Source organism: Octopus sinensis, linkage group LG13 (assembly GCF_006345805.1).
Source record: "Octopus sinensis linkage group LG13, ASM634580v1, whole genome shotgun sequence".
NCBI classification, from domain to species: Eukaryota; Metazoa; Mollusca; class Cephalopoda; order Octopoda; family Octopodidae; genus Octopus; species Octopus sinensis.
The window spans coordinates 17,116,738-17,144,237 of record NC_043009.1 but is presented as its reverse complement, the minus strand read 5'-3'; the positions used below and the strand labels follow the sequence as shown (position 1 = coordinate 17,144,237).

Genomic DNA, 27,500 nt, shown 5'->3' with positions numbered 1-27,500 from the left:
TGATGTATGTATATGTGTGAGAGTGTGAGTGGTTGTGTATATTACGCGTATGTGAGGTTATCAGATGCGTGTGTGGGCAAAGGCTTGTGTGTAGCAGTTAATGTGTGTCTGTTTGAACAGTGTGTGCACATGTGTGTGTGTGTATTGTGTACGTTTATGCATGAAAGTTGTATGTGTTTATGTGAGTTGTGTGCATGTGTATATTGTCTGTGTTCCCGCATGTCATGTGGATGTGTATTGCGTGTGTTTTTGTGAGTGAATATTGTATAGTGTGGAGGGGAAGGCTTGGAGGTGAGAGGTGAGATAGGAGTTAGGGGTTGGGAGGTAATGGGTGCTAGTGTGTGTGGAGTGGGAAGGTGTGAGTGTGTGTGCATGTGCATATGGTTGTGTGTGGGGGTGTGCATATGGTTGTGTGTGGGGGGTGCATAATGGTGTGTGGTGTGTTGAACAGTGCATAAGGGTGCTTGTGGAATGCTGTGGGGGAGGAAAAGGGGAAGTTAGAGGTGGGAGGTGTGTAGGGTTGGCTTTAGGTGAAGAAAGGTGATGATTTAAGACCATAAGGAGCAAAGGAAGGAAGAGAGAAAACCAATTCGTGTTCATGGCTGAAGCAGGAGTCCAGGTGGCCTCTGTATGAAGACAAACTCTGAACACAAACTGATGTTGTAATGGATGACCAGTCGAATGGATGTTACTCAAGAACAGACTATCATTGCTAAGTCTGATGTCTCAAAGATGTTCAGTGAACTGGTTAGCTAAATAGCATCCTCTTTGGCCAATGTACAGGGAAGGACAGAGAGTGCAGGAGATATATTAGATGACATTGCTGGATTTGTAGGTAAATGAGTTGGTGATATGGTAGGGGCAGTGGTAGATGCTGGTGGGGATAATGGTGTAAGAGAGGTAGGGGCAGGTGTGACAGCATGGGCGAGAGCAAAGGAAGGAGCCAGGTTGGGTGCCAGGAGTAGTGAAGTAACTACAGACCAGAAGGTCATGTGGATTATGGGTGCATTCAAGGGAAGTGGTGGGGTTGAGAAGACGTGGCATGGGAAGTGGAGGGGTTGGACTGGAGTCAAGAGAAGGCCCAGGAAATGGTATGTAGGAGGGGTAGAGTGTGTTTTATATTTAGCAGGATGGTGTATGTATATGTGTGCACGTTTGTGTATGAGTGTGATTTGTATTTGTCAGGGTGTTGTGTGTATGTGTTTGTTCACATGTGTGTATGTATGCGTCTGTGTGTGTGCATGTGTATGTTTGGATGTTTGTATGTTTGTATGTGAATTGGCAGTATCATTAGCACACCACTGAGACCAACTTTGCCCTTCATCCTTCCAGGGTTGATAAAATAAGTACCAGTTTAATAATGTGGTTGATGTAATTGATTTACAACCACCTCTCAAATTACTGGCCTTGTGCCAAAATTTGAAACCATTTAGTTTCCTCACTTTCACTCTGACTGATACTCACTTTAAAAACCCCTTAGTCTTCAAATTATCCTGTAGAGCTTCACTTTTATGAATTAATGTTGAACTATCAACATTATGTCCCTCCTAATCCTACTGGGATATTTTTTAGGTTCATCAACAATGTATCAAAAACTTTCCAAAAAATTTCAATGGATGATCCGTCAAATTGCTTTAGTTTGAGATCACATTTTCTGCAAGTGTCAACCTGTGTTTTAGCATTAAAACTATTGAGTTTTAATTTATCCTTGAAGTATTTTTATGCCAATTTCTTTTAAAAAAAAACTTGCAGAACCTACATTTTCAATTTCCTCACCATTTTTCGAGTAGGGGGGTGGAGGCGGGGAATGTTTTTTCCCCTCTCTTTTAAAACAAACTTTACCAAGTGCAATACATTTTTATGGAGTATATTGAATATATCTATGAAAGTTACATATTTAGAATCAGATTCATATCTATTTCTATTAACATGTGACACAATGTGCATGTATGTATGCTTGTGTGCATGTGTGCATGCATGCATTTCAGTCATTTGAAATTTAGAAATCATTTCAAGCTGCTGATGGAATTTAATGCTTACATTAAAATTTGGATCACCTGACTGAATATATTCTAAGGAGTTCAAATAATGTTCACATGATTGCATTCTATCTATGAATTTCATATGAATCATAGCATCTTCTTCACAGAGTCTTTCAGTTCAAATTTTATCAAATTTACAAACATGAACTGACTCATCACATAATCTTTGAGAAAACACTTTGTAGATTCAGTCAGATTTTGATGTTGTGATAAGAATCTGAACCTTTCATCAATTTATCAATTTCTTTTAAGGACAAACTCATGATAATATCACAGATCTTATATTTCTAGATTTCATTGTTTCAAGTTGCACAGCTTTCACTATTCTTCAACTTTTCATGCCACTATCATACTTGCTTTAAATATAAACAAATCTGTCATTTGTGTTTTTTTTCTTATCATTATCATCATCATCATCATCATCATTATTATTATTATTATTATTATTATTATTATTATTATTATTATTATTATTATTATTATTATTATTATTATTATTATTATTATTATTATTATTATTATTATTATTATTATCATTATTATTATCAGTGTTCGGCAGTAAAGGTGGTGAGCTGGCAGAATTGTTAACATGCTGGACAAAATGATTAGTGACATGTCATCTGCTTTTATGTTCTGAGTTCAAATAGCACCCAAGTTGACTCTGCCTTTAATTCGTTTGTGGTTGATAAATAAGTACCAGTTGAGTCCTGCAGACAATGTAATCAACTAGACCTCCTCTCCTTAAGTTTCAGGTCTTATGCCTATAGCAGAAAGAATTATTAGAGTTCAAAAGAAATTTTGTTCACAGAACTAAGCTTCTGTTATATTTGGGTTAGCAATTGAAAGTTTGTTGTTATTGTCATCTATATCACTAATTTCATTCATTGTCTAGTGTTTATCCAAATCCAGTTACAGTCACATGTAGTCCGTCCTTTTGTTCATGCGTTTATCCAGTTGAATACTCAAAATATTTTGGTTACCTGGTAGTGATAGCCACTTTAAATAGTCACCTGACATTTGCAAACATGCAAAATGCTTGTAATAAAATTAGTATGGCAATGATATCACAGCATTTTATTACAGAAAAGTATGCTTTAGATTTCAAATTATCTCCAAACGTTGTGTAATGCATGAAGAATACATACGTATCCACATATATACACGTGTTTGTGAGTATATTTATACTTGCGTGTCCTTTATTTAGTTGATGTTCTCTATTTGTAGGCATATAAAAATAGACACACACAGATGTACACACACATATACACATACATGCACATGCACACACATGTTCACACATACACACACATGGACATATGCACACAAAATCATATATATATATATATATTATATATGTATATGTATGTATGCATGTATGCATATATATATGTATATATATATGTCTATGTATATGTATGTATGCACGTGTGTATGTGTGTGTATGTATATATCTTTATATATAAAAGTCAAGTTGTGTGTCTGTCTCCTACGATTTAGATTCCTAACTACTCCCACATTTTGCGGTGCAGTTTAACCAAAACCGGGTATCTTATAGTCGTGATTCATATCGAGCCCTTCTGGGTATTAGCGCACGTCTACAATGAGTCTACGATTTAAAAAAAAATTTAACATCATTTTTTTCCATTTTAATGCATTTTTTTCGCTATTATATAAGTGAAGTAACTTTCTAAAAATGTCTACGATGAGTCAACGATTTAAAAAAAATTTACCATCATTTTTTTTCCATTTTTAATGCATTTTTTTGCTATTTTTTGGCTATAACTCTCTAAAAATCCTTATATAGTTATTTCCCTTACAAACCCGAGCAACGCCGGGTGATACTGCTAGTATATATATATAATATGTATGAAGTATATGTATAATTTCCAGATATTGACCAATGCCAGGAAAATAATGGAAACTGTGAACAAAATTGTCACAACATGAATGGAAGTTATGTCTGTAGCTGTGATGCTGGCTTTTCACTGCACCCTGATAACCGTTCATGTTCAGGTGAGTGAACACCTACATTCTTTCAAATTATTGTATTGAATTTAGTTTGGTAAAAAGGTATTTGTTATAGAGGAATAACGAACATTATTGTATGAGTTCAGACTCCATTGATTTTATTTTCATTTATATTTTCTATCATTTTTTTCTTTAAATTTGCACTTGTTGCAAATTTGGCTATTTGCAAATGAAATAATGAAGCAATTGTTTTTTATTCTCTATTGCTGGTTGTTTTATTCTCTGTTGCTCTCGACAAATGGAGTTCGGGGAGTTGCATAAATTTCAGCTGAGGAAGTCTGAGAGTGGGAATGTTTTAATGTAGTTCCATTTAATTACTTTAGCAACTGCCAGAATGTTAGGGCACATTGTTACCACAGACCTCTTCTAGTGAAAGCACACCCCTAATGTAGCTAGAACCACGTCGCCCAGTGACTGTCCCAGAAGATACTTCAGCCCTAAACAACTATTGATTCTCCACAAAGCTCAGGTTAGGCCTGTAATGGAGTATTGTTTGCACATAAAGCATGGTGCTGCCACTACACATACAAATGCTGGCTGCATCCAGAAAAGTGATACCAAACAGACTAAGTCATTTGCAGAAACAATACAAGCTCTGGCTCACAATTATGCTCTTATCTCTTTCTTTTCTGTAGCTGTTATATAATGGTCTCTACTCTTCAGAGCTGGCTAGACCATTGCCAGCTCCACTCAAATATTCCTGTCCCACTCACTTCTCCTCCACTCATCTTGTGCCCTTGCATTAGGCTCTGCATTAATCAAGGTGCCTAGTCATGCCTACTCATTACATCATCCCTCTGGAAATCCTTCATTTCCTTCCTGCTGGCATGACAAAAAGATTGAAGGGAAGTATTAATATCAATTTCATTGGTTTAGGAGGGCCTGTAAGACCATGGGGTACATTGCCCCTTTCTTCACATCCAGTAAGTAAAGAAAAAATACCATTGATGATATATATATATAAGTTCTTATAAATCACCTGTTTGTCTCTTCAATGTAATATTAATGTGAGCTGTACAACTGTCTTGCATGCTTTTCTAGATATCAATGAATGTCACCAAAACAACCAATGTGAACATTTGTGCTTTAACACTATGGGCAGTTACCGTTGTGTATGTAATTCAGGTTTCACTTTGGATATGGACAAACATTCTTGTGTTGGTAAGTAAATATTAAGACTTTACTCTTTTGCTCTTTTACTTGTTTCAGTCATTTGACTGCGGCCATGCAGGAACACCGCCTTTAGTCAAGCAAATCGACCAGAGGACTTATTCTTTGCAAGCCTGGTACTTATTCTATCTGTGTCTTTTGCCGAACCACTAAGTTACGGGGACGTGAACACACCAGCATTGGTTGTCAAGTGATGTTGGGGGAACAAACACTGACACACAAACATACACACACACACACACACACACACACACACACACATATATATATATATACACATATATACGACGGGCTTCTTTCAGTTTCTGTCTACCAAATCCACTCACAAGGCTTTGGTCAGCCCGAGGCTATAGTAAAAGACACTTGCCCAAGGTGCCATGCAGTGGGACTGAACCCAGAACCATGTGGTTGGTAAGCAAGCTACTTACCACACTGCTACTTCTGTGCTTTAGTGTAGTTTTTTTTACCTATTTTTTCTATCGTTTTCTCTACTTGTAGATTATATGTTGTCACTTGTTGTGTGCAGCATTTTCTACAATATTTAATAAAAACAGTAAAAATCCAAGGGAACTAGTGATGATCTGTGTTAACAAATAATAATACAAAACGTTTAAACAGCGAATGTTACAGGCAGAACCTGGTATTTAGTGCTGTAGATTAAATGTAAATATCCAGCATATTAATTTTGATTCCAACTAAAAATCATTTCGCTTTACTTAGGTTTCTTATGTTATTGAGAAATGCTTGAATATAGCAGTCTCGTGGAGTACCTTTACAGGTTTGCGATCTTGTGGATGTTGTTGTTGTTGTTGTTGCTGTTGCTGCTTTGTTTGTTAGTTTGTTTGTTGAGCAAAGTGGTCTTTGTCCCAGTTAGTGGGAGAAATCCGAAACGTGGTCCTTTGTTATTCGTAAGACCCGCAGAAGAGAAAGCAGGTCAACCCCCCGACACCGAGAGCATCGACGGATGGATGAATGTGCATCCAGGTTCAGCGGTTGCATAGGAAGTTGGGGACAAGAAACAGGAAAAAAGAGTGAGGGAAAGTTGGAGCGAAAGAGTACAACAGGGGTCGACACCACCCCCTGCCAGAGCCTCGTGAAGCTTTAGGTGTTTTCGCTCAATAAACACATACAACGCCCAGTTCTGAGAATCGAAACCACGATCCTCCAACCACGAGTCTGCTGCCCTAACCATTGGGCCATTGCGCCTCCACTGCTGTTGCTGCTGCTGCTGCTGCTGCTGCTGCTGTTGTTGTTGTTGTTGTTGTTGCTAGAAGTAGTGAGGCAGCAATCTGGCTGAGTCATTAGTGCACCAGGCAAAATGCTTCCTGGCATTTCATCCGTCTTTACATTCTGAATTCAAATTCCACCAATGTTGACTTTGTCTTTCATTCTTTCAGGGTTGGTAAAATAGGTACCAGTTGAACACTGGGGGTCAGTGTAATTGACTTAATCCCTCCCTTGAGTTGCTGGCCTTGTGCCAAAATTTGAAAACATTATTGTTATTAGAAGTTGTAGTAGTAAAAGCAACAACAGCAGCAGCAGCAGCAGCAGCAGCAGCAACAACAACAACAACAACAACAACAACAACAACAACAACAACAACAACAACAACAACAACAACAACAACAACAACAACAACAATAATAATAATAGAACCTGAGTATCTAGGAGTATGTGAAGGAGATGGGATTAAACATCACTAATGAGAGAAAGGATAAGAAAAGTGCTGTTGGACAGTAAGAGTTATTCTGAAATCTGAGTTGAGGCCCTGAACATGCTGGCCTTGTCTGCAATCAGATACAGCTTTGATGTTATAAACTGCTCTATCTCTGAAAGCACCAAAGTTGATGTCAAAATCTGAAAGCTGATGACAGTGCTTCATATGCATCACTCAAAAGCAGGGATCGACCCTTGGAGAGAAGAAGGCAGTCTTAAATCTCATTGAAAATTGTAAATGTGGGTATTTCTGTCTATCTGTAACACACAAACAGCTGGATGTTAAAGCTGGCTCGGAAACATAAAGACACCAAAAAGTTTTACTAAATGACGAAAAATGGAAGAATATACTTTTGAGAAATGCAGCTAGAAGAACCAGTACTCAAAGAAAAAATATCCCTAACAGACATGACAAAACAAATAAAAAAAAATATAGCCAAACAAATCAGCCTTCAATACACTTAGAAGAAATTAGAATGAAAACCACTGCATGGCAAATATTTGAGTAGAGCCAGTGACCCTAATGTAAACCAAACCCTTATTCGTCAATGATTTACATGCTCTCACTTAAACCAAAAACTGAGGAGTAAATCATTGTTGCCCAGGATCAATGCCTTCCAATTAGGAATTACCAGTGTAATGTTCTGAGACTGGAAAGCAATCTATTCTGCCACATATGTGGCGAACATTCAGAAACAGCTAACCACATAATCTCTAGATGCAGCTAACTACCACTTTTAAAGTACATGTTGAGACATGACAGGGCAGCTCAGGACATACATTGGTCAATATGCTTACGGCAATCTCCCTCTCAAAGAGAATTAGTGGGAACACAAATCAATTCAAGTTGTGCAGAATGCTGAGGTTACCATCCTTTGGAATTTCAGTGCTCGAACTGATCAAGAAATACAGACTAACCAACCAGATATCACCATGAAAAATCATGTTTACAAGACTTGTCTTTTGGTTAATGTTACAGGCCTGGCTGACAAAAACATATCTGAAAACTTTTGAGAAGTTGAGGAAATATAAGGATTTAGAGATTGAAATTGGAATAATATAGCATTTCAAAGAAACAACATTGTTATTGAGACACTTGGAATGAAATCAAGAGGAGCAAACAAATATGCAGACCAAGTTTCTGGCAGCTCCAAAACAAGTGAATTGCAAAAGATCATACTTATTTACACTTCACATATTCTACATAAATTCCTATCCTTGTAAATGCAACCATACAAATTCAGTGTGTTCTTCCCCCCCCCCCACATAGACATCAGTTTTTTTTCTGTTGCATGATACCTCACTTGTTAAAATTTTTAGATGCAAAATCTTGTTGACCTTTGACATCTCTGGATGACACCTGGGTGCAACTTGTATAAATTAAAGCAAAGCCAAGGCATAATAATAATAATAATAATAATAATAATAATAATAAAATTCAACGGCATGAATATCAGTATATATGTATGTATGTATTATTGTTTTCTCTACCAGTAATTACAAATATAGAACAGGTTGAATTACTTCTTCTCAAAGGTAAGGTCAGCACTCTCAGTGGTCGATGGTAGTAGTAAACACATTTGACCTCTGTTGACCCAAAGGGTGCTAAGATTGTATATAATCTCTATGGCTGATCTCCCCACCAACTGCCAAATCTATTTATAGACCTACAGGAATACAATGGGAGTGATAAAAGAAAAGACCCATGGTGGAAAAGAAGAATACAGGCAGGGTTAGACATGCTCTCAAAAGAAACTTCTGTTTTAGACAGAAAAGAGCAAGGAAAGCTTAAAAGCAAACAAAAATACAGGGCACTGGAAAGGAAGTATAATATTGAAAAAAAGGGCCTGAAAGTGGTAATGGAGGAACTGCAGCAGCACCTGATTGCAAAGAAAGCAAAGATGGTAAGATACGACCAAAAAATTAAGGGTTACCATCAGAAAAGGTTATTCAGAGTAGATCAGAAGAGATTCTATAAAGAAAAATATGTAGTGTGTACAGATGAAAAGTTGATACCAGACAACAATGAAAGTCAAAGGTTTTGAAGTGACATCTGGAGCAAAGACAAGGAGCACAAGAAGGATGCTGATTAGCTGCATGAATTAAAGCAAACAGTAGTCTGACCAAAATAAGCAGAACTAGTCATTTCAGTTAGGGAAGTGAAGGAAATCAGCAGAAAATGGGCAACTAGAAGTCCCCAGGACCAGATGGAGTTCAAGTCTACTGGATCAAAAGATTTGGCGAATGTCATGCACGAATAGCTGCGTAACTCAACACTTTGTTAAATGCCGACCAAGTAATACCTGAGTAGTTGACATTGGGTAGGATAGTGCGGTACTTGAAAAACATCAAAAAAGGCAGTACGGTAGACAATTACAGGATGATATCCTGTCTGCCACTTATGTGGAAAGTATTGACTGAAATACTCATAGAGTCAATGTATGAATATCTGGTAAAAAATGGAGTCCTGTCACATGAGCAGAAGGGTTCCAAGTGTAAGTGCAGAGGTACCAAGGATAAATTCCTGATAGACAAAACTGTACTTAGAGACTGCAAGAGGAGGTAAAGTAACTTAGCCATGTCATGGATTGACTATCATAAATCGTACGATATGATCCCACATTCTTGGATTATGGAGTGTATGAACCTATTGGTATTGCATCAAATGTTTAGCAATTGCTTGGAAAAAGTATGGTGAATTGGAGGACAGACCTAACAGCATATGGAAGAAGTTTAGGGACTGTAGAAATCAGGAGGGGCATCTTCCAAGGGGACTGCCTGTCCTCACTGATCTTTGTACTGTGCTTGACACCACTAACACTGATTCTGAGGAAGGCAAAAGCTGGGTATATATTCAACAGCCGCCAACAAAACGTTGACCATATGTTATTCATGGATAATCTCAAACTTTATGGTAAAGATGAAACCCAAGTCAGTTCCCTCGTTGATACAGTGTATATTTTCAGTGCTGATATCAAAATGGAGTTGGGACCTAGAATGTGTGGTGTGTTAGTCTTGAAGAGAAGCAAAATCAAGTATATGGACGGGTTAAAGATACCGTCGGGGGAGGTTATGAAGCAGATAGAAGAGATGGGCTATAAGAACTTGGGGATTTTAGAAATGGATAAATTGATGGAGAAAGAAATGACAGAAAAACTTAAGGTGGAGTACTTGCACAGACTAAGACTAGTCCTTAAGTTGAAGTTAAACAGACGGAATAAGATTGAAGCTATCAACACCTGGGCGGTTTCACTCCTTAGATATGGAGCAGGGGTATCGCATGGACAGTAGACGAACTAAACAGCTTAGACAGAAAGACAAGAAAGTTGCTAACTAGATATGGGTCACTCCACCCAAAAAGTGACACAGACAGACTGTTTGTACGAAGAAAAAGAGGAAGAGGAGGACTTATTGGATGTGAACACAGCATTAGAGCAGAAGTAAACAACATAGCATGGTATATAAAAAATGCCACAGAACCACTATTATTAGAAGTAAGAAGGTCAGGCTTGTGTATGAGGAAAGATTGTATGGTGCTTTATCTTTATAAAGCATCATACAAGCAACTGAAAATGATTGAAACTGAAAATAGATGGGTAAAGAAAAGAATGCAGGGACAATTTGATAGAGATGTTGAATATAAGACAGACAGAGAAAAATGATGGCTGTGGATGACTAAAAGTGATTTAAAACCGGAAATGGAGGCTCTAATAATCTGTGCTGCTCAAGAGCAAGCACTAAGAACAAACTACATAAAATATAGAGCAGACAACACATCAGAAAGTGATAAACGCAGAATCTGTGGACAAAATAGTGAAACCGTATGGCATATTACCAGCCAATGTAAGCCACTAGCCCAAAAGGAATATAAGATATGCCATGACAATATAGCTAGGCTTGTCCATTGAACACTTTGCAACAAGTATGGATTTGACAGAGGAAAAAATTGGTATGACCACAAACCCGAAGGCATCATCAAAAATGATAATGCAAAGATCCTGTGGGATTTTATGATTCAGTGCGACCATGAGATAGAGAATAGGAAGCAAGACATTGTCTTAATTGAGAAAGGAACCAAATTATGCTGGATCATAGATATAGCATGCCCAGCTGACAACAAGGTATGCGATAAAGAAGAAAGAAAAGTCGATAGGTATGACAAGTTAGCTTGGGAGGTAAAGCAGTTGTGGTCGATGGAAAAGGTAGCAGTAGTACCAATAACTGTCAGAGCCCTGGGAACAGTGGGTAAAAATCTCGGGAAGTACATGGAACAAATAAGGGCTGCAATAAGGGTGGAGCACTTGCAGAAAAGAGCACTGCTTGGAACCACTTGAATTCTCCGGAAGGTGCTTAGTACATCTCCAGCATTAGAAGTTGTGCAAAGGCAATAATAATAATAATAATAATAATAATAATAATAATAATATAATAATAATAATAATGGTTTCAAATTTTGTCACAAGACCAACAAGATTGGGGGAGTGGATTTGTTGATTGTATCGACCTCAATGTTCAGCTGGAACTGATTTTATTGACCCTAAGATGATGAAAGGTAAAGTCAGTGGAATTTGAACTCAGAATGTAAAGAGAGACAAAATGCTACTATGCATTTATCCAGTGTGCTAACAATTCTACCAGCTCATCACTTTATCTATTTCTAGCATTGGACATTAATTTCCATCCCCAGAATCTGGGCTGATGGTGGTCTGGAAACTGGTGTTTGTGGTTCTTTTTGCCATTGCAGTTGATCTTCATTATTTCTTTCTTCATTTCTTTCCTTCATTCTTTCTTCCTTTTTTTGGTTAATCTTTCCAGTTCTTCCAGGCACTTGGCACTGAGATTATTTTTACTGTGACCCATGAGCAACTAACTAGGCTTTCTGCCTTTTATCTTGGACCCTTATGCCCTATAATCTTATGCCCTCTGTCTTGGACCCTTCTACAGGGCACAGTTCCTGTATGGCTCAGTGGCCTTCAGGGCTTGTTAAGACTTGGAAATTCCATTGTGGTGCTTCTTGACCATATCATTTTTTTAAAGCCTACTTTAAGGGATTTCTCGTACTGTGATATCTCTTATCATCACACTTGTATTTCTTTGACTCATTTACTGGTGCACAAATCTATACAGATGTTGGACTGGCAGAATCATTAGAGAATCAAGCAAAACGATTGCCTATTTAATTATGTGTCTTTATGTTCTGAGTTCAAATTCAACTTTAATTTTATCCTGAGTTTGTAAAATAAAGTACACCAATCGAATGCTAGAGTCAAATTAATATTCCTATAAAACATCCAAACTGTGAAAGGAATTATAATAGATTAAGATATTTTTTTCTTTTGTAATAAGAGATTCCAAATGTTCTTGCTTGTCATTACACTAGTCGCAATTTCTGCAAAATACTGAAAATGGAAATGTAGAAATTATATTTTCGCACTCATCCTACATCAAGTCATGTGGAGGCGCAATGGCCCAGTGGTTAGGGCAGCGGACTCGTGGTCATAGGATCGCAGTTTCGATTCCAGACTGGGTGTTGTGAGTGTTTATTGAGCGAAAACACCTAAAGCTCCACGAGGCTCCGGCAGGGGATGGTGGTGATCCCTGCTGTACTCTTTCACCACAACTTTCTCTCACTCTTACTTCCTGTTTCTGTTGTACCTGTATTTCAAAGGGCCGGCCTTGTCACTCTCTGTGTCATGCTGAATATCCCCGAGAACTACGTTGAGGGTACACGTGTCTGTGGAGTGCTCAGCCACCTACACGTTAATTTCACGAGAAGGCTGTTCCATTGATTTGGATCAACTGGAACCCTCGTCGCCGTAACCGACGGAGTGCTTCCACTCCACATCAAGTCAATGATGTGTTATTAAACATTTTTTTTCACTAGTTGCTTATAAATTCAGTCCTTAGTATTTCCAAGAAACTTTAATTGTGATATTGAAATGGTTGGCCAAGATATTGCTTGGCTACAAACTTGACATATTAATATAATTTTAAGGCATCAGAAAATGCTGTCTTCTAGCAAAAATTTATTTCTAGGTGATCATACTTTCTGTATAAAAAGACGTGTTAGCATTGATTAAAAAAATCTGGAAATTTTATATAGTCACCTTGAATTGTAAGTGGAATTACTTTTAAATTTGCACAAATTCTGTTTGTGATGATTTACCATTTAAAAAAAGAATTTCATACATTCATTTGTTTTCAAGAGTTATCCTATAGGTATAGAAGATACAAATCGTTATGAACAAGACAATAAAGCTCTCTGACGCTTCTCTTTGAAGAATCAATAAACAATCGCCAATAGTTTGCTTTCTGTGGGATTCTAATTTGTTTAATTAGGTGTATAATATTTTTCCTTTCACAGTATGTGAAAAAATTCCATAAATTCTTTCTCTTTATAATGGTTCAATGCAAACGTTTTTTGGTGTGTTTTGCAAGCAGATGTTTCATTTAACCTTGATTGTGGAGACATATATTAGAAATATCATGCAACAACATTAAAATACATAGATAGATATCATATAGTAAATAGTGGATATATTATTGTTATTTAAATTGAGAAATGGTACATAAAAATTTGATCTATTATGTGTGGATATGTTTGTGTGTGTGTGTGCATACACACACACATATTACGAGAATTTAAGTCTAGATGAGAATGAATAGCAATTTCAAAATCAGCAAGTCAAAACACATTTAATTCCATAATTTAAAAAAATTTATTCATGCCATTGTTATCGGCTTTTGTTTCTATAGATGATAACCATAATCTTTGAAGATGACTGTTAGTATGTCACAGTTGAATATCTTTGGTATAATGACATTGCTGTTTACATACACAAATACATTCCTACATACATACACACATAATCATACAATCACTCAAATAGATATATATATATATATATATACGTAAACACATAATCATACACATATACAAACCTGTAAACACACTCATAGATAAATACACATACATATATGTAAATTTTCATTATTTATACAGGTTTATTGTTATGTATGATCTTTCTAGATAATTGCTGGTATCGATCACAGTAAGGATCAAATTTGAATATGTCATATGTTATTATTCTTCGTCCATGTTCTCCTGGAGTAGCTACAAGAAAAATGTGGGTTACTTGGAAATCGGCTGCTGTAACTGTAACTTAATGATTCGGTAAAATAGAGAAAGGACAGGATCAGTACCAAACTTAACAAAATAAGTCCTGGGGTTGATTTGATTAAGTAGAGCCCTTCAATGGTGGAGCTCCTGCGTGGCTGCAGCTCAATGTCTGGAACCAATACAAGAATAATATATAGTAATATTTAGAATTGGCTATCGAAGATTTAAGTCAACTCAGGTTTTGTGAAGGAAACTGAATAAACAGAAACTGCTTAGAAACCCATAATTCAAAAGTCCAGCTTTGTCACACTAGGCCACAGGATTAAGATAAAGATGCTCATGGTTATGGAATATTCAGCCACTTATAATTAAATTCAGTTGATCAAACTACTGAATACTTATTGTCAAAACTAATGGAGATTCCATTGCTATTGTATAAGGTAAGTGCTGTGGTCAGACTGTACTGTTTAAGTTGTGCTGCTGAGCTGAGAGTGTTAGAATGTACCCAAGCAGACTACTATTGGCATGATAGACTGTGTTTAACGGTGTCAGCACTGGAATGGTTTATGTGTTTGTCCATATTTCTTTCTTCTTACCATTCCTAGTGCTCTAGTATTGATGTTGTTGTTCCTTTCATTTGCCATTTCTTGTGTATTTTAGTTTCAAGATTCTCGCATTTTTAGTTTTTCCATCTCTTTCACCATTACTCTAATGTCTTCAACTCTGTTGAACAAGGCTAGATGTGGCTCCTATCTAATCCAAACATACTGTCACCCAAACTCTTACATTTGCACAACACAAAGCTCTCTATTAAATATTACATACTCCATTATAATGAATAACTGCTTCAATATGAAACATTCTTCCATTCTAAGAATTATTGTCAAGCCCTGCCAATTTCTAACTCTCCAAACAGCAAAATTGCATGCTCGAGAATGCAGGACGAATCCACAACAGACTAGACCTTGCATATTAAATAAGAAAACACTACATCTCCTACAACATACTTTCAGTTACACTTCACTGCACACAACCACAGTACAGTGTACAGCATGGCCCAAAACTAGACCAATGTAAGCAATCTCTTATGGAATGATACTAAATATTCCCTCCTGTGCTATATTCTCAAGCTGAGTTGGCTAGGGATATTCAACAATAGCAAAACACACTTTAATCTCTGTATAAATCACTTTAGTTGCACTAAGCTCTTTTTATCGTTCCTATCCAAGAGGAACTTCAAAAAGACTGGGAAATGTTTCTCAACTATAAATATATCTAAAAAAGAATATTAACCTTTGCATTGTTTACTTATATCATTTTCTTTGAAAAATATTGATCTTTAAGTCTTTTAATCCAGATACATCAGATATATATGTTTGAAATTTTTTATATAGTTGATTTTATTTATTTATTTCTTTTTTACCAAACAGGATATTGTGATATGTTTGAACTCCCTGAAAATACATTTGTGAAAAACTCCGGTTGCCCACTGAATCAGAAAATAAAAATTGGCTCCAAATGTCAAGTTCAGTGCCATAAAGGTTATCGGTTGAGTGGCTCGTCAACTTATAAATGTTTAAAAAATGGTTTCTGGTCAAAGAATAACGTCACATGCATAGGTAAGTCAATTTCATTTTGTTCAAATTTGATATTTTACTAAGGCTTCTCCTGCTACCGTTGTGATGGTGTTTACTACTGCTAACAGTTTTATGGAATGATACTTTTGTAAAATAATGCAGTGAGGTACAGAGATATTGATATTTTAATCTATTTAGTATAATGTGATCTCTCGTACAATTCGGTGGTCTAATGAAATACTGAGGTGAGATACAGTCTGGTGTTGTGCAATATGTAAGATAGTGTTAGTAGTAGTGTAGTAATATGGTCTGGTTTGGTATAATAAAATGCACTAGTGTAACCTATTGTATTTTTGTACTAGTGTAACATACTGTACTTTTATAGTCAAGTAGTTCTTTGATGTAAAGTGTGGTGCTATGTATTGCTCTATGTAGCTTCAATATTTAAATATCTTAAGTAAACAGCAACGACTGACTTAATTTTTAAAATTTATTTTGATACTTATTTGAATTATATCATTAGTGTGGCATGAATTTGTCCATGTGATGCTACATGAAGGTCAGAACATTAACACACAGATGGTTGTTATGATAGCAACAAAAGCTGACAGACAATGTTTGTCTGCTCTATATGTGGGGGTCAGCTGTTAGTAATGGATAGCAAAACCAGGTGAAATGTTAGATCAAACATATCAGTATCTGATTTTAAACATTTAAACTGTTTCAACTAACATTTACAGTTAAACAGACTGCCATAAGGGCAAACTTCCCCATCATTTATTACCATTTATTATTCCATCTGAGTTGACTTCGTAGTCATGTAGATATCAAGTCTTGGGACAAGGATTAAAGGTGTAAGAATCATCACCAAAAGATTTGTTAATAATTAAAATGACAAAAAAGGCAGAGTGGTTAGCATGCCGGACGAAATGCTTAGTGACATTTTATTCATCTCCACGTTCTGAGTTCAAATTCTGCTGAGGTTGACTTTGCCTTTCATCCTTTTGGGATCGATAAAATAAGTATCAGTTGAGTAGTGGGGTTGATGTAATCGATTTAACCCCTCCTCCATACTTGCTGGCCTTGTGCCAAACTTTGAAACCAATAATTTAAGTGACAAAGACAGAAGTTAAATTGTTTAGTGAAGTTAGCAGGGAGACAGATCTCAGATATCTCTTACCTTTTACTTGTTTCAGTCATTTGACTGTGGTCATGCTGGAGCACTGCCTTAAAGGGTTTTAGTCAAACAAATCAACCCTAGGACATTATTTTTTTGAAACCTAGTACTTATACTATCAGTCTTTGTTGCTGAACAGCTAAGTTACAGGGATGTAAACACACCAACGCCAGTTGTCGAGTGGTGGTGGGGGACAAACACAAACATAAAGATATATACACATAAATGTATACATACATATACAATGGGCTTCTTTCAGTTTCCGTCTACCAAATCCACTCACAAGGCTTTGGTCAGTCTGAGTCTATAGTAGAAGACACTTGCTCAAGGTGCCACCCAGTGGGACTGAACCTGAAACCATGTGCTATACATTTTTGTTCCCACATTGAATGCTCTTCAATTATCCTAGTTCAGTCATGGCTACTTTAGCTTTTCTAATAACTTTCTGCATTGGTTCTGCATTATTCCTTACAAATCAGACTACACCATTGCTCTAACTGCAGTTTTTACAACAAACTAATCTTGTCCCTATTCTAGTATTGGGCATATAAATCCTATTAACATTGCTTCCACTAGCTAAAGCATATATGGACATTGCTTTCAAGTTTTTCTGTCAAAATCAATCTTCCTTCTCTGCTTAATCCATTTTGGTAAAACTCCGAGTTTCGGATGTCGGTGCGGAAACCCACGCCACCATCTCTTCAGTTATCTGGCCATCATCTGAGATATATGAACTATGAGTTGATAACTGAAGTTTTATTTTTGTAGGAATTGCAGTAAAAAAATACCTACAGGTATCCATGGCATAAAATTTTCATAGTTTAGTTCGGGTTAAAAATAATTGTTGTAATAAACAAAGAAATTTTTATTAGTTACTGATGTGAACAATTACTATCTTAATGACTAATTCTCATTCTGAATTGCAAAAGAATATAATCATGAAATGTTTACTAAATATAGAATCCTTGTGCCCAAATTACTATTTGTTTTTTAGGCAGATGTATACCTGTGTATCTTTTTTTCCTAAGTCATTCCATTAAATCATTACAACACTAAGTTTTCATTCATCAAACACTAATATCTGTGTAGTTGTTCAAAAAATGTACACTTATGGTTAGACTATGTTTTACTGATGAAAACTAATAAGACCAAAACATGTCTGGAGTTATCACTGTGCTGCTAAAGATCAGACTTATTCACCACAACATTCCATATTTTAGTAATTCTAATTAAAATTTCTTAACTCACTGCATCAAGTAGCATCCACATCTTTATTCTAATATTCTGCTCACACCTTATTTCTAATTTAAGCCTTACAATATTAGAAGGCTTCTGTTATCCTTCCCAGTATATCTCACTCTGTTAGATTTATGCGTTTACATGCTTTTGTATTTACTTGTTTCTCAATTTTCTTATTAGGTAATCATTCTCCATTTCTTGTCTCTGTATTTTTTTTCTTTCCAATAGTGACTGCGTCAGTAATCAAATTATGCTGTCTGATATCAGATAAAGATATTTGCATCTCTTACTGAAATCTTACCATTGACAATAAGATCTTGTTTCAGTTTTTAGATATTGAGGAAATAAAAAAAAAATTTTTTTAAACTATAGTAAAAAAAATATTAAGTGAATTTAGAATGTAACATTTTCATAAATGCATGCCAGCATTTCTCGCTGACAAAATATGGATCATAGTTTTGTGCAAAGAGTAAAGGATATGAAATAATACAGCATTGTACAAGCATGTGTTCCTTTGTGTATGTTTTTATGTCTGCTTCTCAGCACTATCCTGCTAATTATTTATGATACTGTCTTCTATTGTATTTTAGATATTGATGAATGTGAAAAGAAGAACGGTAAATGTGACCATAAGTGTGTCAATACATTAGGCAGTTACTTTTGTAAATGTAATGATGGCTACAGTCTTCACCCAAAGGGACATTCTTGCATAGGTAAGTAAATTGTTACACCCGGTGCCTGTCTGTGTGTTCTGATATTATTTTCCATTAAAAGTAATATTGCATATGAAATGTTCGCTATTACACTTGAATTTGATTATAATCCGACACTTTCATTATGCAATAATCAGACAGCCATCTTTTACTCTTTTCAACATGATTGCTTTATTACTCTTATTGAGGGACCATTTCAGCTTTGATCACTTTTCGCATATAAAGACTGTTGCACTGATGGAAACTATGACAGTGCTTAAACACACGCATGCGCACTCACACACACACACACACATACACAGGTAGAATATGCACAACATTCACACACACACACACACACACACATACACACAACATACATATATATGTAGTAAACGTACAAATATATTTCTGACGGTATAATCTTTTAATAAATGTCTTAATGTATTAATGTGTATATGTCCATATGTACACACACACACACACACACACACACACACACAAATACATATATGATAGGTTGAGCAGTTTGCTTCACAGTCAAAGGTTTGGGGTTCAGACTGACCAATACTTTGTAAGTGAATTTGTCAGACAGAAACTCTACAAAATTCACTGTACATATGTGTGTGAGTATGTGTGTGTGTGTGTGTGTGAGCATGTGTGTTAATATGAATGTCTATATTCTGAAATTGCATAAAAATAGGTGAATTCCAGTCATTTCCCTGTCAAAACAAGTGTGAAAACTCTGCACCTTTAAAGGGAAGTGGAATGAATATTTCCTTCCTTGAAAACATGTAAGGGTTAGCAACAGGTAGAGCATTTGACTGTAAAACAATACTAGAACAGCATGTCTTTCATTTCATTGAACCCATGGTACAAAGAATGAGTATATATATATATATATATATATATATATATATATCCTGTGCTAGCACGGAAAACGGACATTAAATGATGATGATGATGATATATGTATATATATATATCATCATCATCATCATCATCGTTTAACGTCCGCTTTCCATGCTATATATATATTCAGATGAATATGGTACTTGAGGCACCAGAATTTAGTTCAGTATTATCCATGCAATTTCAAAATAAGGTGATTAAAATCAAAATAAAGATATCCAGACGTAATGCAGTATGATCGTTTCAAGCAACTCCATTTAATTGAACAATGCAATCATTACATCAATTTAAATGCAGAGCAATTCTCAGCTGCATAAAGACATAGGATTTAATAAACTAGTCTATAAATCAAAAATGACCGCAAAAACAGTGACAAGCAAAATCTGTAACAAGTCTTTCTTCCTGATACCTTAGTAGCTTCTAAGCTGAAGTGAAGACAGTATGTTCTTTGTCTATCCCCTTACCTTCTTGGAGATTTTAGGCAAAATTATACTAATGTGTCAAACTGTTTTAATTTAACTAAAATCTGTCTTATGCAACTGAGGATTGCTCTGCATTTAAACTGATGTAATGTTTGCATTGTTCAATTAAATGGAGTTACTTGAAATGCAGGAGTGGCTGTGTGGAAAGTAGCTTGCTTACCAACCACATGGTTCCAGGTTCATTCCCACTGCATGGAACCTTGGGCAAGTGTCTTCTACTATAGCCTCGGGCCAACCAAAGCCTTGTGAGTGGATTTGGTAGACGGAAACTGAAAAATGCCTGTTGTATATATGTGTATATATATATATATATATATAATATATATATATATATTATATATATATATGTATGTGTGTGTGTGTATATGTTTGTGTGTTTGTCCCCCCCAACATTGCTTGACAACTGATGTTGGTGTGTTTACGTTCCTGTAACTTAGCAGTTCCGCAAAAGCGACCGATAGAATAAATACTAGGCTTACAAAGAATAAGCCCTGGGGTTGATTTGCTCAACCAAAGGCCGTGCTCCAGCATGGCCGCAGTCAAATGACTGAAACAAGTAAAAGAGAGTAAAAAGAGAGATCGTACTGCATTACCTCTGGATATCCTTGTTGCTTATTTAGATTATATATATATATATAAGAGCAAAGTCATCAGCATAGAGGAGCTCCCCAGATTCAGCCTGTCTTGAATTCCTCTGTTATTGCCTGGAGGACTATGATGAGCAAGAGGGGACTCAGCACCAATCCTTGGTGAACCCCTACATGTATCCTGAATTTTTCGCTGTACTCGTTGCCCACCCTCACCTTACTAGTAGCATCCCTGTACAAAACTTGTAGAGCTCTCACAAACCACTCGCCTATCCCTAATTTCCACATTAACCACCAAATAAGGGATCAGGGGACTCTATCAAAAGCTTTCTCTAAGTCAATAAAAGCCCAGTACAGAGGTTTATCTTTGGCAAGGTATTTCTTCTGCAGTTGCCTTACCAGAAATATAGCATCAGTGGTGCTTCTACTTGGCACAAAGCCAGACTGCATCTCATCTAGACTAACTCTCTCCCTAATTAGTTGGACTATGATTCCTGAAGTTGGTGTTGCAGACGGAAAGGTTATTTGCATCACACAACTCCAATAGACTTGTTTCTTCTTTATTTCGGAAGCTGATTCCATGAACAGCATGGAAGATATTGGGCTACCATCTGACATGCCCAGCTATGAAGATGACATCATTGTCACTCGTCTTGGAGGTAGCCTGCTGAAGAATATCATAAAAGTGGTCCTTCTGTTCATTTGGTAGACCCACTTGCAGGGAGTAGGCAGATATAGTTGTAGCTATACTATTCTGCAAGACTAGTCTGAGCTTAAGTACTCTATTGCAGACTCTGATTACCTGTATAACCTTATCCGTGCACTTCTCAGCAAGAATTATGTATGTATGTATATGTGTATATATATATATATATATATATATATATATAATATATATATATAATATCCACTGACCACTGACCAACCTATATCTTAATTTTTCTTTTTTCTTTTCCTTATTTCCTTTATTCATACCTTCAGGGTTTTTATTCTTTATTTTATTTTTTGTTATTTTTATTAATCTTCTTTCTCTTTCATTCTTTTTTCTCTCTCCCTTTCTTTTTTGTCATTCCTCTCTTCCTGTTTTCAATTTGACCAAACTAATACACTGCCTATTTCTAGGTCAGTTTCAACACAAACCTCAAATCTGCTACACACTATATAAATTCCCTACTGGGAATGACCAACTTTAAGAGAATCTTACATTGCATATGTATACTCTATATCTGGATGGACTAATGGACTTTTGGATTTTACTCAAAGGATATTGGAATATTACACATATATACCATTATGCCTATAAAACGGATTTACGAATTCAATAACCATACATATCTTACATCTATTTTCTTCCCTCTACCTCACTCTCTATTTGTATCACATCGAAACTAACTATGACTTAATTTTTCCTCTCACACCATCTCTGAGGAAGGGATATTATTATTAATTAATATTCTAGAAATAGCTGTAAGACCTTCTATCTATAAATGCTCTAATAGCTATACAGCCTTGGTTTTTTTATATCAATTCGCAAAAAAATTGTATATACACACGCTGACACAGAACCAATGCTGAACCCTTTATTCGCAATATTACCGAATCTGGAACTTAACTATGGTCTGCCTATAGCACTTATTTAACATTACCTGACACCTTTGGGTCTCAATGACACCATTATCTATTTTATATATATATCATCATCATCATCATCATCATCGTTTAACGTCCACTTTCCATGCTAGCATGGGTTGGACGGTTCAACTGGGGTCTGGGGAGCCCGAAGGCTGCACCAGGCCAGTCAGATCTGGCAGTGTTTCTACAGCTGGATGCCCTTCCTAACGCCAACCACTCCGAGAGTGTATATATCATCATCATCATCATCATCATCATCGTTTAACGTCCGTTCTCCATGCTAGCATGGGTTGGACGGTTCGACCGGGGATCTGGAAAGCCAGAAGGCTGCACCAGGCTCCAGTCTTATCTGGCAGTGTTTCTACAGCTGGATGCCCTTCCTAACGCCAACCACTCCGTGAGTGTAGTGGGTGCTTTTTACGTGCCACCTGCACAGGTGCCAGGTGAGGCTGGCAACGGCCACGGTCGGATTGGTGTATTTTATGTGCCACCTGCACGGAAGCCAAACGAAGGGGTGCTGGCATCGGCCACGAGTCGGATAGTGCTTTTTACGTACCACCAGACCAGGGATCCTGGCTGGTTCAATTCGATTTCGATTTCGTTTTCGCTTGCCCCAACATGTCTTCGCAAGCAAGGGGGTTGGCATGGGTGCCTGTCGTACGGTCAGATTGGTGTATTTTACGTGCCACCGGCACGGAAGCCAGTGGAGGCATCGGCCACGAGTCGGATAGTGCTTTTTACGTACCACCAGACCAGGGATCCTGGCTGGTTCAATTCGATTTCACTTGCCCCAACATGTCTTCGCAAGCAAGGGGGTTGGCATGGGTGCCTGTCGTACGGTCAGATTGGTGTATTTTACGTGCCACCGGCACGGAAGCCAGTGGAGGCGGCGCTGGCATCGGCCACGAGTCGGATAGTGCTTTTTACGTACCACCAGACCAGGGATCCTGGCTGGTTCAATTCGATTTTGCTTGCCCCAACATGTCTTCGCAAGCAAGGGGGTTGGCATGGGTGCCTGTCGTCGGATGAGGTTCTATATCGACTTCGCTTGCCTCAACAGGTCTTTGTGTCCAAGGGAGGGAAGGCATTCATAAGTGGGCTGGGCTCACTTGTCCTGCCTGGTCTTCTCACGTACAGAATATTTCCAAAGGTCTCGGTCGCTGGTCATTCCTCAGTGAGGCCTAAAGTTCGAAGGTCGTGCTTCACCACCTCGTCCCAGGTTTTCCTGGGTCTACCTCTTCCACGGGTTCCCTCAACTGCTAAGGATTGGCACTTTCTCACACACCTATCTTCATCCATTCTCGCCACATGACCATACCAGCGCAATCGTCTCTCTTGCACACCACAACTGATGCCTCTTAGGTACAACATTTCTCTCAAGGTGCTAACGCTCTGTCGAGTATGTACACTGACATTACACATCCATCGGAGCATACTGGCTTCATTCCTCACGAGCTTACGCATGTCCTCGGCAGTCACGGCCCATGTTTCACTGCCATGTAGCATGGCTGTTCGTACACACGCATCATACAGTCTGCCTTTTACTCTGAGCGAGAGGCCTTTAGTCACCAGCAGAGGTAAGAGCTCCCTAAACTTTGCCCAGGCTATTCTTATTCTAGCAGTTACACTTTCAGCGCACCCACCCCCACTACTGACTTGGTCACCTAGATAACGGAAGCTATCAACTACTTCTAGTTTTTCCCCCTGGAAAGTGACGGAAGTTATTTTCTGCAGATTTTCGAGGTTAATGCTCCAGAGCATTTGCCACATACAAAAACTATCTTCCCAGTTAGCCTACCTTTGACATTGCTGCACCTCTTATGTGTCCATAGCTTACACTGGGTACATCTTATAGAGTTTCTACCTACACCTTTTCTACAGATCAAGCAGGGCCATCTTCTGAAGACATTTGTGGATTGTCTACCTTCCTACTTATTAGTACTTTGGTTTTAGCTAGGTTGACTCTAAGGCCCCTCGATTCTAAACCCTCCTTCCACACCTGGAACTTCTCCTCCAGCTCTGATAGTGACTCAGCAATAAGAGCAAGGTCGTCAGCGTAGAGGAGCTCCCAGGGACAACCTGTCTTGATTCCTCCGTAATTGCCTGGAACTATGATAAATAGGAGGGGGCTGAGTACTGAACCCTGGTGGACCCCAACCTCTACTTTGAATTCTTCTGTGTACATGTTGCCAACCTAACCTTACTTACGGCATCTCTGTACATGGCTTGCACAGTCCTCACCAGCCATTCATCTATCCCAGTTTCCTCATTGACCACCAGATAAGGGATCGGGGGACCCTATCAAAAGCTTTCTCCATGTCAACAAAAGCCAGGTACAGGGGCTTATCTTTGGCTAGGTATTTCTCCTGCAGCTGCCTTACCAGGAATATAACATCAGTGGTACTTTTCCCTGGCACGAACCCAAACTGCATCTCATCTAAACTAACTCTCTCTCTAATTAGTTGGGCTATGACCCTCTCGTAACCTTCTTACTTGATCCAACAGCTTGATACCTCTGTAATTATTTGTATCTAGGGCATCACCTTTACCTTTGTAGCAGTTGACTAGTGTGCTGCTACACCAGTCATTGGGTATGACTCCTTCGTGTATCACCTGGTTGACTATACGGGTGACCAGGCTATAGCCGACACTGCCAGATATTTTGAGCATCTCTGCAGTAATTCCTGATGGGCCTGGGGCTTTCCCTGTCTTCATGCTTCTAATTGCCTTAGCTACCACGGAACTATCAACTCGGATAGCTGGTCCCTCTGTTGGGTCAACATTCGGCAGACTCTCTTTATCCCATTCATTTTCTTTATTCAGCAACCTTTCATAGTGGCATCTCCAAACCTCTCTCTTTGCATCCTCATTTAGCGCAAGTGAACCATCATCCATGCGAACACACTTCTCTCCTACCACATCACGATTCTCTCACACACACTGTCTTGCAACACGAAATACCTCAAGTCTTTCATCCTCACGGCTCAGAATATTGGCAAATTTTTTCTTATCCGCTTCCCCTCTGGCTAGATAAACCTGTCTCCTAGCTTCCCTTCTGGCTGTCTGATACAATTCCCTGCTACCACCATTCTTCCAGTCCTTCCAAGCCTGTCTCTTTTGTCTAATAGCCCTGTCAACAGTATTGTTCCACCACCATGTTACTCTGGGTCGAGATGGTACTTTGCTCCATCCACAGATCTGGTCAGTGGCTGTCAGCAGATTGTCCCGTAGGAATCTCCAGTTGTCTTCCACATTTAGTGAAGCTATATCCCCTTCTATTTCGTCAAAGGCCTCGAGTAGTATGTCTCTAAATCTCTGTCCATTTGCAGGATGTTTAAGCTTCCAGACCCTTCTCCTCCAAGCTGGTCTTCTTCTGGGCAACCATTTAGCTCTGATCCTGAAGTCGCTAACCACTAATCTATGTTGGGGAGTACATTCTTCGCCTGGAAAGGTTTTGGCATTTATAATCAGCCCCTTTCCTTTTTCTGGCAAGGATGTAGTCAATCTGGCTGGTGTGTCCGCCAGAACGGTAGGTGACTAGGTGAGAGGTGGGTTTCCTGAAGTTGGTATTGCAGACCATAAGGTCATTTGCATCGCAGAACTCCAGCAGCCTGGTTCCCTCCTCATTACGAGAGCCAAAACCGTAGCCTCCATGGACGCCATGGAAGCCCCCGACATGTCGTCCAACATGTCCATTGAAATCACCTGCCACGAAGAGAAGGTCACTGTCATTTGTCAATGAGGTAGTCCGCAATAGGGTGTCATATATATATATATATATATATGTATATGTATGTGTATGTATGTATATATATATGTATATATGTATATATACATATACATACATATATATATATATGTATGTTATATATATATGTATATATGTATATATATACACACACACATATATATATATATATATATATGGTGTTTTATATATATATATATATTATATATATATATATATATATATATATCTATATATATATATATATATATATATATGTATATATATATGTATGTATATATAGGTGCAGAAGTGGCTGTGTGGTAAGTAGCTTGCTATTGTAAGTGTGCTATTATCCATTCACACATGCTTATATCACACCTCTGTTGCCTCTAACGTACTGCCTTGCAATCCAGAAAACACTTCATGCTGCAGGTCCACATATGCTGAACAACCTTGACAAACATCTTACTTTCCCTATTCACCCCATGCTTAGATACTCTTGGCACTCAGCTTCCCTTCTAATTCTATATTACAGTTCTTCTCTGCCTGCTGTTTTCCGGTCATTCCAATCTCTCTCTTCATTTTTATGACTCACTCCATATCACTGCCCTGGACTGTGCCACCTTTGCTTTGGCTGGAATCTTACCCCAGCCAAAGGTTTAGTTTGTAACCCTCAGCAGGTTGTCTCTTCTACAAGTACCGTTCTGTACGTTCTGCTCCTCTATGGCATCAAATGCTTCACTTGATACTTCGCTAAATTTCTCAACACGGACACAAATACACAGAAACACACTCACTCTCTGTTTCTCTGTCTCTGTCTTTCTTCTTCTTCTTCTTCTTCTTCTTCTTCTTCTTCTTCTTCTTCTTCTTCTTCTTCTTCTCTTCTTCTTCTTCTTTCTTCCCCTTCTTCTTTTTCTTCTTCTTTTTCTTCTTCTTCTTCTTCTTCTTCTTCTTCTTCTTCTTCTTCTTCTTCGTCGTCGTCGTCGTCGACGTCTTCTTCTTCTCCTTCTTCTTCTCTCTCTCTTACATACACACATATGTACATATGTATGTATGTATGTAGGTATGAATGTATGTGTGTACATGCATGTGCAAGCATAGTACGTGTGTGTGTGTGTGTGTGTCTGTGTGTCCATACTCACACCCACACAGCTAAACATATGTATGAATCTGTGTACATACACACACACACACACATATGAATAAATATATACATAAATATATATGTGTGTGTTGTTGTGTGTATATATATTATATATATTATATATATATATATATATATATATACGTATATAACTTAGTGAAGTTAAACCATTATCAACAAGACAGATGTCTAGCCAAAGCCAAGAATATTTATTACACTTTAAATTTATATCAATTACCTGCTGCAAAATAT

General features: G+C 37.7%; 1 protein-coding gene across 4 annotated transcripts in view; it reads left to right on the top strand.

Moving 5' to 3' along the window:
• LOC115218584 (fibrillin-1) overlaps positions 1-27,500 on the top strand; it is a 653,797-nt gene that overhangs the window by 554,830 nt on the left and 71,467 nt on the right. For all 4 annotated transcript variants that reach the window (XM_036508171.1, XM_036508172.1, XM_029788478.2 and 1 more), the window contains 4 exons: positions 3,933-4,055; positions 5,112-5,231; positions 15,507-15,695; positions 18,660-18,782. In XM_036508171.1, the coding sequence (XP_036364064.1) occupies positions 3,933-4,055; positions 5,112-5,231; positions 15,507-15,695; positions 18,660-18,782 (555 nt within the window). The remainder of the gene's footprint in view (positions 1-3,932; positions 4,056-5,111; positions 5,232-15,506; positions 15,696-18,659; positions 18,783-27,500) is intronic.